This window comes from Lutjanus erythropterus, chromosome 3 (assembly GCF_056507025.1).
Source record: "Lutjanus erythropterus isolate fLutEry1 chromosome 3, fLutEry1.hap2, whole genome shotgun sequence".
Taxonomy (NCBI): domain Eukaryota; kingdom Metazoa; phylum Chordata; class Actinopteri; order Lutjaniformes; family Lutjanidae; genus Lutjanus; species Lutjanus erythropterus.
Window position 1 is genome coordinate 15,291,631 of NC_139319.1, and position 16,173 is coordinate 15,307,803.

At 41.6% G+C, this 16,173-nt stretch overlaps 1 protein-coding gene across 1 annotated transcript in view; it reads left to right on the plus strand.

The window, feature by feature from the left end:
* frem3 (Fras1 related extracellular matrix 3) overlaps positions 1 to 16,161 on the plus strand; it is a 39,297-nt gene extending 23,136 nt beyond the window's left edge. Inside the window, exons 5-24 of the mRNA XM_084715148.1 lie at positions 41 to 166; positions 399 to 650; positions 6,129 to 6,278; positions 6,373 to 6,582; positions 7,167 to 7,364; positions 7,447 to 7,611; positions 8,095 to 8,277; positions 8,362 to 8,492; positions 9,605 to 9,763; positions 9,858 to 10,161; positions 10,246 to 10,377; positions 10,473 to 10,804; positions 11,683 to 11,875; positions 11,969 to 12,073; positions 12,411 to 12,538; positions 12,639 to 12,773; positions 13,542 to 13,668; positions 13,793 to 13,980; positions 14,080 to 14,226; positions 14,560 to 16,161. Of these exons, the coding sequence (XP_084571274.1) occupies positions 41 to 166; positions 399 to 650; positions 6,129 to 6,278; positions 6,373 to 6,582; positions 7,167 to 7,364; positions 7,447 to 7,611; positions 8,095 to 8,277; positions 8,362 to 8,492; positions 9,605 to 9,763; positions 9,858 to 10,161; positions 10,246 to 10,377; positions 10,473 to 10,804; positions 11,683 to 11,875; positions 11,969 to 12,073; positions 12,411 to 12,538; positions 12,639 to 12,773; positions 13,542 to 13,668; positions 13,793 to 13,980; positions 14,080 to 14,226; positions 14,560 to 15,129 (3,935 nt within the window). The 3' untranslated portion in view covers positions 15,130 to 16,161. The remainder of the gene's footprint in view (positions 1 to 40; positions 167 to 398; positions 651 to 6,128; positions 6,279 to 6,372; positions 6,583 to 7,166; positions 7,365 to 7,446; positions 7,612 to 8,094; positions 8,278 to 8,361; positions 8,493 to 9,604; positions 9,764 to 9,857; positions 10,162 to 10,245; positions 10,378 to 10,472; positions 10,805 to 11,682; positions 11,876 to 11,968; positions 12,074 to 12,410; positions 12,539 to 12,638; positions 12,774 to 13,541; positions 13,669 to 13,792; positions 13,981 to 14,079; positions 14,227 to 14,559) is intronic.
* Positions 16,162 to 16,173: the final 12 nt, after the last annotated feature.

A 16,173-nucleotide genomic window follows, 5' to 3' on the forward strand; every position in this document is an offset into this window, starting at 1 on the left:
ACATGATTACTCATCGTCTGTGTGTCTCTGTCCAAAACAGAATCGACTGTCTTCATCCCTCAAGCAGAGTTCAAGATTGAGGAGGATGTTGGAGAGCTGTTGGTGCCGGTGCGACGCTCAGGAGACGCCAGTCAGGAACTCATGGTTGTCTGTTACACTCAGCAAGGTGAGATCAGAATCAAAGTCAGCAACAGAATCATGTTACTGTTGTTCCCTTTCAAGAATGTACAACATCCAGAAATTATGAGGAAATAGAAAGTATGTAAAAAAAAAAAGTGTATTATACTAAAATATATAAAAAAATAATAATAGAAACAAACAGTGTCACAGCTTTGGTGTGGTAACTGAAGTTTTGAGACAAAGTTGAATCTAATGTCTCTGCTCTCATAATTCCTCAGGCACGGCCACTGGCACCATACCCAGCACTGTGCTCTCCTACTCTGATTACATCACCCGACCCGAGGACCACACCAGCGTGCTGCGTTTTGACAAGGATGAGCGAGAGAAACTCTGTCGCATCATCATCATCGATGACTCCCTGTATGAGGAGGAAGAGAGCTTCAACGTCAGCCTCAGCATGCCCATGGGCGGCCAGGTGGGCGCCAACTTCCCAACCGCCAAGATCACCATCTTGGCAGACAGCGATGATGGTGAGTGGAGTCTTCATTAATAATCACCAATATTGTTACCTGAGCTGAGGTTGTTGTAACAACACTTTTCTCGTCCCTGCGAACTTCATTTGTCTGGTGGAGTTTAGCAGATAGATGGAAGGACAGACGGATAGATAAACTGATACAGTAAATGGATGGATGGATGGATAGAAGCAGTGGCCTGGTGACATTATTACAGATAGAACAGATGTGTGTATTGCTTGTCTTTTCAGCTTTTCTTCAAAACTTTCTGACTGGCTTCTTAAACTGCAAACTACCTAACTAACTGCTATAAATATTCCAACCACACCAGGTAAGTGAGCAATGAGCTGATTTATGCTCAGTGTACGGCATTATCATGCAACACTGCAACTTCAAGAAAGTCACTGATATTTACAAAATATTTTTACTGACTGACTTCTGTGAGTATTAGTGCTGTCACGCAGGTTTCAGTATGACTCTGAGTCACAGCTTGCTGCTTAAAGACAGCTGGAAGATCCTCCTTCCTTGTTGCAAAAGTGAAAAGATTTATTGAGGTTTCTAATGCCCTCAAATCAATCAATGGAGCAATGCAACCAAAACTGATATTTTTTGGAGCCCAAAGCATTTTGTGTGCTTATCTGTATTTTATTACCCCCCACTGTTTCCCCCTTACTATTTGTCTCCTGCTCTGTGTGCTTTTGTTGATTTATCCATTAGAAGCTTTGAAAAATACCATATGGGAGGTCGCATTTCTCTTAAAGCTTTGACTTTCTTTGACCTTTGACTTGGATTCATACAACCCCTGATTCCAAAAAAGTTGTAAAGCTGTGTAAAACTTAAATAATCATATATTCTGTTTAAACTGTTTTAATTTTAAGTAAAGTTTATCAGTTAGAACATTAAACATCTTGTCTTTGCACTATATTCAACTGAATACAGGTCAAAGAAGATTTGCAAATCATTGCATTTTGTTTTATTTAGGTTTTACACAACATCCCAAGATTTTTGGAATTGGGTTTATAGATTATTTAAGAAAATATGAGGTCAAGGAAGGAAGGCATCACATGTCTGTGATTACAGCACTACTGACAGTCATGGTGGCAGCAGGTGTGGGTGATCCTGCTGCTCTGTGCCCCTTTGATGCTCTACTTTGCCATTTTGGTATCTGCACACCATTATGCCACCTTAGATGCACAGGCGACAGTCGCCAAAACAAAAGCCCTGCGTTCTGTACTTGCCTTAATGGCTTTACAGTATTTTCAGGTCATTAAACTTCCTGTGCCTGAGACTCACTGCTTTGTTTACACACTCTGCTTCATTTATCCACCACACTCTGTCTGCCTGTCTGAGCGTTAGGAGCAAGATAACAATAGACAGGTGTTGAGAGGGAGAGGGAGAATGTCGGCCTCATTGGATGTTATGTTACACTGTTGCCTGTCAGACACATGAAAGGACTTTAAACCTCACTGCGCTGCTCCTCGAACGACCTCCGTCCTCATTGGCATTCAGGGGAGACAGAGGGCATCCCTTTGTCTGCAGGGACCAAAAGGCAGGTGGTGGAGAGAGAGGGACTATTGTGCAGGGAATCCAAATGACTGGCATGTTTTTACTCTATGCCCTGTTTGATGGTATTCAGGGCCATGTTGCCTGTTTCTGTTACAGATATTAGACTTATTTAAACTTGAGAAGGAATACAGTACCAGTCATAAGTTTGGACACACTTCTCATTCACTCGGTATTCTTTTTCTTTATACGAAAAAAGCAAAGCATCAAAGCAAAAGGTGGCGACTTGCAAGAGCCAAAAAGTTTTGCGCACTTGACAGGTGTGTAGGAAAAGACCTTGAGTCAACAATAAGGAGTTAAAAAAAACTTACATACTTTCTTTAAAGATTAAAGTTTTAATATCAACAATGACTGCTGTGTTTATGCTCATTTCCATTTATATGAAATTCCAAAATTGAGATGAGAACAACATAAAAAATAAGAAAATTAATAATGGCAGGATGTAAATTTCAAAATAAAGAGAATTTATATTTGACACAGAAAATAAAATAAATGTGTATTTACTAAATGTATAAAACAGAAAATATAAATTTGAATCAGTCTGAGTGCAGCGTTTTAAAACTAATTCACTTATATGTCATTGGTTTGATTTGCTCCATAAATATACATGAAAGAATTACAAACTCACGTTCATGTGCATTCACAGATATAAAGCAGATGATATAAACATAAGAAGATAAGACATTAAAAAAAAATAAGCTAATAAAAAAGGACAGGAGAAAAAAAAAAATTAAAAAAATGACAAAGATTAAATAAATGTGTACATACAAAATAAAGGAAGAAAAAAAGATAAATCTGAATCTAAAAGTACAAAAGCATTTTTAAAGCTATTAATCACAAATATGTCAATGATTTGATTGATCCATCAAAGAAAATGACTTTTGACAAATTGTTTCTTCTTAAAATCTTTAAGGCCCTTCTTGTACTCCTTTTGCACCCTGTTTTACCAGACTCACTTTGTCATTTTGTTTTCCTCACATTCCTCCTCCGTATCTCCAGCCTTTCACCGGAGCTAATTTCCTGGACTCGCTTGTTGTAGTGACAGACCTGCTCTCGGAGCAAGCATCCATCCCAACCAATTTGGAACAGGAGTACAATTGAACTTTATGTATAAATAATCAGCGTGCATTCCCAGACATGTGAAGAGACAAGAGAAGACTCCTCAGTGTAAACCTCTATTGTCCTTTACGTCTTGGTGGGTCCTGAAGTAACACCCCACCATAAATCTGGCTCTGTGTGTGTGTGTGTGTGTGTGTGTGTGTGTAAAGCCATCTGCCTGCCTGAGTAAACTTGTGGTTTGGACTCATGCCAGCATCGAGCCTTCATTGTTACTGTATTTATCTGGCTCTTCCTCCCACTGATCTTTAAGGTTGCCGTGTTGGCACTCATTCCCCTCACACCACCCCCCTTCTCATCCTCTCTGGTACCAAATAGCTGGTGCGGAGGCTGAAAGGCATTGAAAGTGTGCCAGAAATCCTTCCTTTAGCATCAGTTGTCTGTTGCACCGTCAGTCAACTTCTAAATAAACTCATGATCTGCCAGTTCTGCTCAAGCATCAATAACTGAGAGCAATTTTACAGTGAGAACTGATGACTTTTAGCCTGTGGTCTTTGCCACGCTCATCAAACAACACTTTCACAGAGTATTTAAAGGCCCAGTGTGTAAGATTTAGGGGATTTATCGGCAGGCCACAGGTCGTCTTCCACCATGTGAACCACCATGTTTCTACAGTAGCCCAGAATGGACAAACCAAACACTGGAGCCAGATACAGACCTTTCACATTTTGCACATGTTTTGTGGCCACCATACCTTCTCCTACACACTTGGAAGGGGAGGGTTTCAGTCTGTTGGACTCTACAAAATCACCACTACGTTCCACTAAATCCTACACACCAGTTCTTTCTAAAGCCAAAATGAGCTCATGTCACATGACTATATCCCAGATTCTTTTATTGACACATTTATGTATATATTGTATGTGCGACTACACCACCATTAACGGTATTGTATATGTGTCAATTTTTCTTTGATTTTGAAAGGTCTTAAGTGTTGTTTGATGGCCCTAATGACTGTCACTGGTCAAAATGTAATGTAATTTCTGCTGAACATTGGCCACAGGTGACAAACTCTATGGTGTTGTTAATCATCCAAACCATCCAGGGTGATAAACATCCGAAAACCTTTAATAGTTCAATAAATTGCATAGAAAGGGGTTCATAGAGAAAAACAGGAATACAAAAGCCACTTCAAAATATCAAACATATCTTACAAACATTATATTATATTCATCATCCAGTATATCAGAATCTACATCACCTATCTTCAAAAGTTGTTCTCACTTCTACAAGAGACACTGGAGATTTTTAACTTCAGGACTGCATCCCTGACACCTTCTTTATAAAGTATTTATAAGTTGTTATTAATGGTTTTAAGTATAGTTAAAAAATCATTTATTAATGCCATGAAAATTATTTAAACGCTGTTAATGTCGACAACTTTGGGGTTGCCAAGCTGAGAAAAATCCCTTGCTCATACCCCACACTTGCTGTTTCTTTTTGGCTTTTTACTTTATCAGATATAAGAATTCATCAGGAGGAATTATTGCAAACACCCTATATTAATCACTTTATATCATTTAAAACTGCAGGTTTGATGGCTTATTAGAGATGATAACAGTTATTAATAGATTGCCAACATCTCAATTGTGCCCGAAACAAAGATATTAGTTTCATTATCGATTGATTAATCTTTTTGCCTATAAAATGTGAAGAAATTAAAAATGAAAAAATGCTCATCACAATTCCAAATTTCCCAGAGCTTGAAGTGGCATCTTGAGATTGATTCTTTTGTCCAAACTATAATCCAAAATTCAAATTCAATCCAATTTACATCATAAATTAAGAAAAACAGCAAATCATCACATTTAAGAACTAGCAAATGTTTGACACGTGTGCATGAAAAATGATTAAAAATGATTAACTGACTTTAAAAATATTTGGCAATTAATTGTCTTTTCATCAACTAATCCTTGCAGTTTTACTGGCAGCCTGGATGTTGTTCTTGTAATGGGTTACAGCTGATCTATGAAGCCTTAGTAAACAATTCATGAATTATTTGTAAAGTCATTCGTTACTTTAACTAATTACTATTTACACTCTTTATAAAGAGTGCCTGTAATTATTACATCTCTACCTTTTCTCTCTTTTTTTGCATTGATTTATATTCCAACAAGCTTTAGGTCTTACTTTGCACCACTATCCATTAATCTGTAAGAGCACTGTCTGAACAGAGAGTGGTGAAAACATGCTTTATACAGAAGTGAGGAGAGATGAATTGACAACGTGTTCCAGGGGTCTGAATTCTTGCCCTCTGCCTTTGCAACGAAGACGTTTGCCTCTCTGTCTGTGCCAAACCCTCACCACACTGCTTATCAGCTGCTCTATCATCAGAAACTGGGAACATCCCTTCACTCAGGCGCACACAAGCACACGCCCTATTCTTCAGGTGGATCCTCAGCCCTTTGGCGCTGAGTTCAGACGGAGCTGTCTGGATTTAGATAAGTGGGGGGAGGGAGGCTGAGGGAGGACAGGATAAGAGGGATGACAGCTCTCTTCCTGTGCTGAGTCAAAAATGGGGGAGTTTGCTCGGCTATTCAAGCCAATTTGTCCCTGAACCTGATCGCAAAGCTGCAGAATATACTCAGTAATTAACCACAAACATCCAAATGTCCAGGCTCAATCAAAGCTTGTATCGATCTGTGTTGATTTTTGTTGGAACAAACAGCAAAACTGATGAAAATACAATATTAGATGAAAAAAACATAATGTGTTGTTTTGGCAATTACTCTAGTGATGAAAAAGTAGTGACTTGAGGAAATTTTGGAACTGCACCATGTCTTGATGATTTATCCATCATAACTTCCTCTTCCACAGAGCCCTCGCTGTATTTTGGGGAACCTGAGTATGTCGTGGATGAGAGTTCAGGCTACGTTGAGGTGAAGGTCTGGAGGACGGGGACTGACCTGTCCAAGACGGCCACCGTCACCGTCCGCTCTAGAAAGAGCGATCCTGTCTCTGCAGAAGGTAAAACTGGAGGTTTGACACAATCGGCAGTGCTTAGTCATGATTTTCCATCACAGTGGCTCATGGTTTCAGTGGTTTCCTTTCTATCTTGCAGCTGGACTGGACTATGTCGGCATTAGTCGGAACCTGGACTTTGCTCCTGGAGTGACCATGCAGACATTTAGAGTGACCATCCTGGATGATCTGGGTCAGCCGGAGCTGGAGGGGCCTGAGACCTTTGACCTCGTGTTACGGATGCCCATGAATGCTGTGCTCGGAGAACCAAGCAAGACCACCATCACCATCAATGATACAATCACTGACCGTGAGTGTGACACACGTAGAAACCTAATTATGCATTTTGTCTCCAAGCCTTCAGTGACATAACACTTTTTTCTTTTTAAAAATGTTATATCAGGACAGCAGTTTATATCAACATACATCAGGCAGTTTTATTTCCTTTGCAGTCTACAGATTCTTTTCAAAAGAGAAGCTTTTGCACATTTTGGGAGTGGTGGAGATTGGAGAGAAGATGAAAAAAAAATCAATGCAATTTTCCCACAAAATTTTTATTTGGATTTTTAACACAATGATATATAGCCTTTTACATTCAAAAACAAAAAACACAAAAGAATTGACTATATTCATTGCAATAGATACAAAATAATACAGTAAGTGTAGAAGAAAAATAAAACTTCTACAAGGTCAAAAACTTTTTACACAGATATTAGTCATTCAAATATTATTATCAAACACTTTAAAATGTCGTTATAGTTTGTTATAAACCATTTGTTAATAGTTTATATTCTATATAAAAATGCTACAAGGGTGAAGAGGGTTGAAACATTTAGAGCAACTTGTCAAACACAGTGAGACTCCCTTCTTACAAGATGATTTCTGTCTTTTCAGTGCCAAAGGTTCAATTTAAGGAAGGGAGCTACAAGGTGGATGAGTCTGACGGGGAGGTAAAAGCCATAGTGTACCGCAGTGGAGATATTAACCTCAGGTCCACGGTGCGCTGTTACACTCGCCAAGGCTCTGCTCAGGTCATGATGGACTACAGTGAAAGACCCAACACTGATGCATCCATCATCACTTTCCTACCAGGTGAGACCTCCCTCTACCTCCTCTTCTCTGCTCCTCTAAATCCTGCAGCACTTACCTGAGTACACTGACCACTCTTCTCCAGGTGAAACCGAGAAGCCGTGTGTGGTCACCATGATGGACGACTCCATCCATGAAGAGGATGAGGAGTTCCGCCTCGTCCTGGGAACTCCCAAGAGCAAGTCTCCATATGGAGCTTCCATTGGAGAGCAGAAGGAGGCACTGGTCACAGTCACAGATGAAAAAGACAGTACGTACTTTACCAACATAAAAATAATTTAAAGCTACTACAAGGAGTTTTAACTGGTTATGAATGATCTCAATTTATTACTGATGCCTCTACAGACCATCAATGAGAAGCTATATAGTTCTGTTATTTTATTATATAGTTATTCTTAATGCCTGCCACCTACTCTGTGTTAACATTCTCCCAGAGAGAATTACAGTGAATAGTATTTTAGCCAGTTAAGCCAGTTTATTTTATTTTTGACATCACATTTTGAGGTTAATACTTTTGAAAAGCTACTGCTTTTGTCCACAGATGCCTGCAAAAATCAACACAGAAAGCAAGTTGCTTGTTATTAAACCAGAGTTTTCCCATTAATTTTCAGGACGAAGTTGTAATAGGCAGATCACTATGTCACTAAAAGTTTTGAGAAATATGAAAATAATGAAAAGTAAATGTCTGTAGTATTTTGGCTTATTTTTAATGCTAATTTTCTTCCTGCTCTAGAGCCCATCATCCGTTTCTCAGAGATCAAGTACAGTGTACGAGAGCCTCAGGTCAAAGGTGACGTCGCTATAGTGAAAATTCCTATCCTGCGTCTTGGAGATACTTCAAAAGTCTCAGTGGTGAGAGTGCACACCAAGGACGGCTCTGCAACCTCCGGAGAAGACTACAACCCGCTGTCAGAGGGTACGAATCTGGTTTAGTGACTGCACAGTGCCTGTGATGTGTGTGTTGTTGATTATTGCTCACTTCACTGTCTCTGTGTCTAAGATGTTGAATTCAAGGAGGGTGAGAAGGAACACTTTGTGGAGATCGAGATCCTCTATGACGGCCAGAGAGAGATGAGGGAGGCCTTCACTGTACACATGAAGCCTGATGACAACATGGTGGCCGAAATACAGGTGACACAAAGGCCACAAGGCATATATGCACAAATATACACTAGTAGCAGTCTTATGTATGCCCACGTACAGTGCTGCACATCTACACACGTGAGCATGCGCCCTGTCATGTCAGCCTGTGTTAAAATAGCCAGGCAGCAGCTGGCATTGCTGTCAGCGCGCCTGAACCACAGAGTCTTATAAAAAGCTTTTCCCTCTGGAATGAGATGCTGAGGGGAATGTCCCAGCAGCGCCAAACAGTAGACAAACCTATAAACAGAACTGGGGCATGCTACCCATATACTCTTCATCAGACATGTATCGCTCACGTGACAAATTCAAATATGATAGTTACCAAAATTTGAGGAAGATAGAAGGAACTCTGTTGGATGAATGGCAAAATCTTCATTTTACTTTATTCAACTTTGACTTAAAATGATGTGAGTGTCCAAGAGATATAACAGTATCCAGTTTTAGACTGGACTGCATGAGATTCCAGGAGCCTGCTGCACTAATCCTAAAAGCAGTCCTACCAAGGTCGGTTCTGGCCTGAGGTACCTGAAGAACCAGCTAATCACTGGAGTGGGTTAAAAGTGGACCGGCGTTCCAGTGTAAGAGATGTAAATTATGATGGCAATTTTCTGACTAGGGCTACACTGATGCTTACGGTAGCAGTGTCCTTATCATGACAGGATAGTTGCAGTTTTTTGAACAACTTGAACAAAATATCATCCGCATACAGATGAACGTGGCAACCATGCAGAGAAGACACAGTTTCATTGACATAAAACGGTAAACAGGGCAGGGCCCAGCAGAGATCCCTGTGGTACGTCCGTTGTAGCTGACAGGAATCCAGCTCAGTCTGGGCAGGCTGGGGATGTTACAGTTTGTAGATTTCTCTTGAACCAATTGGTTAACCTGATCAACATTAGTCTGGGAGTTATCGGTATAAAAGTGCTTTATAAATGGGTAAATGGTAGCAGTGTCTGCATCAATAATCTAATAAACCTAGACCAAAACACATTACCTTGCTGGCAGAGGTAATGCATGAGGTATGAGGGTGGCTGATTTAAAGTTTTTGTCCATTTTTAAAGTTGCCGACCAGCTGACGTTGCCTTTCCTCCTCCTGCTAGATGAACAAGGCCATTGTGTACATTGAGGAGATGGACAGTGTGGCAGATGTCACCTTCCCTGCTGTGCCCCAGGTGGTTTCCCTACTCATGTATGATGACACAGCTAAAACCAAAGACAAGCCCCACCCACCCAATGGATACCCTGTTGTGTGTGTGACGGTGAGTCCAACGCTTCTGCTCCTTTTGAGAACCACACAACATGTCCAGATTTTTTAAATTCTTAAGTTGCCATCTGTCTCGTCATATCTTGCAGGCTTGCAATCCAAAGTACCACGACTTTGACAAAACTGGTTCCATCTGCTCGGCTGAGAACATCAATGACACTCTCACTCAGTATCGCTGGCTGGTCAGCGCCCCCACCGGGTCAGATGGAGTGACCAGCCCAATGAGGGAGGTGGACACAAATACTTTCTTCACCAACACCAAGTCCATCACTTTAGATTCAATTTACTTCCAGGCCGGCTCACGGATTCAGTGTGCAGCAAGAGCTTTCAATGCCAATGGAGATGCTGGCCTGGAGCTGTCCAGCCCCATTGTTGTGGTCAGCAAGGACGAGGGTGAGTGTAGGACTGATGGGACAGCCACAAATGTATGCTCAATATAGAGTTAATTGGTTTAGAGTAACTTTAAACTCTTTGCAGGTATGTGTCAGCCTCGCATCGCAGGCACTGTTGGAGCTGAACCTTTCTCTGCCAAGATCCGCTACACTGGTCCAGATGACCCAGATTTCCCGAACCTCATTAAACTGACTGTCAACATGCCTCACATGGATGGTGAGCAGTTTTGTCCGACCACTGATATACAGTCATTACTGATTAGTAATCTAGACAAACACCCAGAAATTTAACAAGCTTTCCATTCTCAACAGGCATGTTACCAGTGATCTCCACAAGACCTTTGTCCAACTTTGAGCTCACCCTGAGCCCAGACGGCACACGTGTGGGCAACCATCGCTGCTCCAACTTGCTGGACTTCAATGAGATCCAAACCGGCCACGGCTTCATCACTGATGCAACAAAGAATCCCGAAATCATTGGCGAGACTTCACCTTACCAGTACAGCCCGATTATGCGCTCAGCCAACTCTCTGCGCTTCTACAGGAACCTCAACTTAGAGGCCTGCCTCTGGGAGTTCACCAGCTACTACGACATGTCAGAACTCCTGAATGACTGTGGAGGCTCAATAGGCACTGATGGACAGGTGGGACACACACAAAGGCAAAAACTACAGAGAATTATATCACAAATGTCAATACCACAACTTTGAGTAATTGCTGATATGGATATCAGTCCAATGCCATCTTTATCCCTCTCTTAAGCAACTAAGCTATTAATAATACATTTGTATGGGTGCACCTTGCTTAACCAAACCATCTAAAGCACATCATGTTCAACCTGTGAGACGAATGTTAAACTCCCATGAAGGAGGAAATACATAGCCAGTGATGATTCAGGTATTCAATACTGCTGCTTCTCTGATTTAAATTATATCACTCATTCACAATGAATTTACAAAAAAATAATTAGTTGCACTCTGCTGTTTTGCCTTTTTCTTCCCTGAGTTTAAAAAACTGCACACAGCTGACATGATGACAGCTGACAGGTCTCACTCATGTTCTAGCCACTGTTCATGCGACACATGCTGCTGCGTTACTCGAGATGCATCTCTCTTTATGGGATGTCACACAAACTTCAAGTTTAGTATTTACGTGACAAAAATGTATTTTCAGTGAAATGTAGGAACTTTATTGTCTTCTCCAGCTGAATAAACCCTTTATTAAATTAATTAAATGGACAATCCAAAGAAAAAAAATGGTCCCTCAGGGCAAAGAAAATAGAAGAAGTTCTGTCAGATTGTTAAAGGTAGTGCTAATATCTTCCCTGCTAGATTCATTGTTACTAGTTCGCTCATTAGTTAGTTTCCAGCCTTCACATAGTTGCTAAGCACGTAAAGCAACATATTTTGCGAAGATGCGCAGATGAATTTCAGTGTGCCACTTTATGATGGGACCAGGTCTTCAAACTGATACAGAGATACTTAGATTATTCTTGACAACATCTGATTAATTTCTTCTTCAGGTGCTGAACCTGGTCCAGTCCTATGTGACCCTGCGCGTCCCTCTGTTTGTGTCCTACGTCTTCCACTCTCCGGTGGCGGTGGGAGGCTGGCAGCACTTTGACCTGCAGTCAGAGCTTAAACTCACCTTCGTGTATGATACAGCTATTCTGTGGCAGGACGGCATTGGCAGCCCACCTGAGGCTGAGCTACAAGGTACGTGCTGCTCTCTGCTGGTGCTTACAGAAGGGAAAAACAATATAAGTCCATATGTGAAGTAATGTAAAACTTTGTTTGCTGTTCTCATAGGAGCCATGTATCCAACCAGTATGCGTATAAATGAGGAGGGACGTCTGGTGGTCAACTTCAAGACGGAGGCTCGTTTCAGGGGACAGTTTGTTATGTCTCATCCAGGTAACTGTGGCGCCCACGCGCGCACACACATCTCCTAAATCTATCCAATGTGGTCATTCTATACAGTGTGCGACCTCCTATTGGATTACCCTGTGGCCCATATCCTATCTTCATCTATTTTTGGAGTTCCACATGAGGGGTCCTTCCTGTGTGAAAGTAGCAGAGGTCATTTCAGCAAATGTCAAAATGACCCTGCAGCGTTTACATTTAGGAAACAAGTGACACAAACAATGTAGAAGGTCATCTATAAATAAAAATGTAGACACTATTGCTAGCTCTTCAGTTTGGACAAAATACAGCTTTAAAGATTTACGACTGTATACATGTTTGTTTTCAGGAACCAGCGTGTCATCCATGGTGATGTGTGCCGACCACCCTGGGCTCACATTCACTCTCGCCCTTGTTAGGACTGAGCCAACTTACAATCAGCCCATGCAGCAGTGGAGCTTTGTCTCTGACTTTGCTGTGAGTCAATACATGATCAGAACTTGTCAGATATGGTGAAACAATCCTAAACTTCATAGACAGTGTTATCAAAGTTTTTCTTTTTCTGTGTGACCTCTAGGTGCGAGACTACTCTGGGACTTACACAGTTAAGATGGTTCCCTGCATTGCATCACCCAATGGGGAGTTCAGTATCCCTCCTGTCTGCCACCCAAGGGAGCCACTTACATTTGACATGGACATTCGCTTCCAGCAGGTAAACCTGGATATTCTGACAAAACACTTTTTTGCAGGGGCATCGTCGCTGCATCCTGGGCTTAACACCGCCCAAGTCAATTTAGCAGAATAATCATGTGTGGGGCTGGACCTTTCTCCAGCGCTTACGTTGTGAAGCTAGGTCTAGCTATGCAAGACTAAGTGGTATCTAACACATGTTTGGTTGGAGGTAATGTTGCTGAAGGGGGTAAGCTAGTTAGCTAGACATGCTAATGTTTGCAGCTTAAGTCAAAGCAGGTCTACACAGGTCTGCTTGTGTTTCACAATTCTGAAAGACTACAAAAAAAGACACCACCGTCCAAACTCATGAGACACCAAATATTGCTCTTCTTAGAGCTCCGTGCTCACCGCTTCAAAATGTAGAGAAATGCAAGCTCGACAGTCCTGCTGTGCCTAGTTATGGTCACTAATCTATGATTGGACACTTGCTGTCCTGAGGAGGGCCATAATGAACAGTGTTTAGTTCTTGATTCAAAATAGTCAGGTCCAAAGCAAGATGACACTGCAAAAAGACCATCTTAACAAAGCTTTTAAAATAAGATTAAGATTGAATTGTTTCTGTGTCGGTTACATTTGTTAAAATATTTACATTTATAAATATCTTGAAACTTATCAGAATTCTTATTGTCTTACCCTAATGGGTTCTGTGTTAACAAATACATTTATGAAACTACTTAAGATGGGTGCCTTTTTGTCATATCTGCCACTTTTATTAACACCTGGAACCTGTTCTTGTTCTGTGCTCCAGGTGAGTGACCCTGTTGCAGCAGAGTTCAGCCTCAACACTCAGATGTTCCTGCTATCCAAGAAAGAGTTGTGGTTGTCTGACGGCTCAATGGGCTTTGGGGAAGGAACCGATGCTGCTTTTTCAGATGGTACTACAACACTGCCACCTAGTGGATTTTAGTGAACATTACAGCTGTGGATCATTACTCCTCTGAGAATCCTGTGACACAGAGTCCCACTTAACATTTAATCTGTTTAATCTCTTTGCTTCAGGCTCCATGATCTTCGGTCGTGTGATGGTAGACCCAGTCCAGAACCTGGGAGACTCTTTCTCCTGCAGCATTGAGAAAGTCTTCCTCTGCACCGGTGCAGATGGCTATGTTCCCAAGTACAACCCCACTAACAAGGAGTACGGCTGCCTGGCAGATGCTCCCTCTCTGCTTTACAGATTCAAGATCCTGGTAAGATGCAAAAACACTATTTTAATGTGTTGTGGAAGTCAAAAAAAAGGAGAGGTCAGATCTGATTTGTGTGTGTGTGTATGTGTGTTTTTTCTGTAGGATAAGGCCCAGCCAGAGACTCAAGCTCAGGCATTTGGCGATGTTCCTTTTAAGGCCACACTGGCTCAAGACACACCTGGAGGTCTGCCTTTAGTCAGACAACCAGGATCGGATGGCTTCACACTCTCCTCATCTCCACTTTTCCAGGTATGAATGATTCTCAAAATATAGTATGTTCATGTGTTGTAGAGGGGCAACTGGCAAGCGCCAACCTCTTCTAAGGCCAATTGTCCAGTGTTCTGTTATATGCAAGTTATCCTAACCTGAAACAAACCTCAAAATAGGCTTATACCATGGCCTGGTGGATCCACTCAAAAATGTAATAGGTTGATCTTTAGTCCATGCTTTCACCAAGTTTCATAAAAATCTGGCCGGTAGATTTTCCGTAATGCTGCTGACAGACAAACAGAGTGAACCGAAAACATAACCTCTCTGGCGGAGGAAATAAGGAACAAACTCAAACATGTGTTTCTTGTGCAGGTGGCTGCTGGTCGAGAATGGTTCATTCATACTATTTACACAGTCCGCTCCAGAGAAAACGCCAACCGCAACATTGGCAAGCGCAGTGTGGAGTACCTGCATCACAGCATGTCCTCTGTGGAGCAGCCGGAGACCTCCAACATGGCCACCCACCGCCACCGCCGTGCCGCCCCTGCTCGCTCTGACGTCGCCCTGACTCAGGACATAGGCGTTGAAAACAACCGGGGCACCAACATCCAGCACATCGCTCTGGACCGAACAGACCGCATGGTGGTCAGCCAGCGCCAGCCTTGGTCCCCGAACCGTGACACCCTCCTGGAGCGCCCTCTGCTGGAGAGTTCTGGCAGAGAGCCGGCTGACACCTCCACCCTGCCCATGTTGGTGGGCCTTGCGGGTCTAATCCTTCTCATCTGTATCATCGCCACCATCGTGATTCTGCTGCTGCGACGCAAGAAGAGGGAAAAGAAGACTCAGTTTCCTCCTTACACCACCTCCTCTTCCTCTGCCTATAATGGCTACAGCCAAGGTGCAGCAAGCATGTGGAGCAGCTCAGACAGCTCTGAGGTCTAGATCTGGACAGCCTCCACCTCAAACACTTGCCCCCTATTAATATGACTATGATAGTCTCCTCCACCATTGTGCCTTCAAAGCCCAACTCTTGTAGCACTGAATAGAGCCCAGTACAACCTGTGGACAGCATGAGATGTCAGTGTTTGGGGCCGACATGCAGAGAATGCACCAGAGTTTTCAGAGGCGTATTGACCTCTGATGATGGTTAGTTCTTGCCATAATGTACTTGAGGTTTTTTGCAGCCTATTTTAAATCATGGATGTACGTAGAAGCCCCTAAGATGTAAAATATCCCACTTTATCCAATGTTTGCAAATGCATGAAAATCCCAGTTTAGTAAATGCAATTATTTCACACAAGTAAAAGGCAATCTCGTTTAAATTTTATTAAAAGAAAAGTAATTTTCTATGTTCCTCCTTTAAAAATAACTAGTTTACCAAGTTTTTTTTAAAAACTGTACTGTAATTCACTGTGTTCATTATTTTGTTTTGTGGAGAGTAGAGCAGAATGGACTGAATGTTAGTTGAAGCTGACCTTAATGAATGATAATGTGATAAATGATTTTTAGTATTGATATTTGACTGTCCTGCTTTAAAAAGCCTGCAGTACACCTGCTGCCCACTGCTGACAATACCAATATGGTGTCATTGAAAGGGATTGTAACTGTCATTTTAGTTTTGAGAATGCAGATTTTCTTTTTGTTTTTTTTACTTTTTTTTTTCAGGTCAATGTGGCTGAAATTAGATGCAAAAATATCTGTGTACATAACAATGTAGGACTATGAAAAAAGGTATTATTACACCCTGGTGAAACTTGAAAAAGTATGAACTCTACGTCTTTCTGGTTTGTTGATCGAGTCCTGAAAAAACAAACAAGTGCAGCATAAAAGTTAAGACTTATTCCTCTACAGGTGACAGTATATTTAATGTGCCAATTGTTAGTACACTTTTATGGCTTATTAATTTTGTGTCAGTATCAAGAGTTTGGATGTATGTACACTTCAACTGCCAAATATAAATGTCCTTTTTTTGAATCGGTGCCTTAT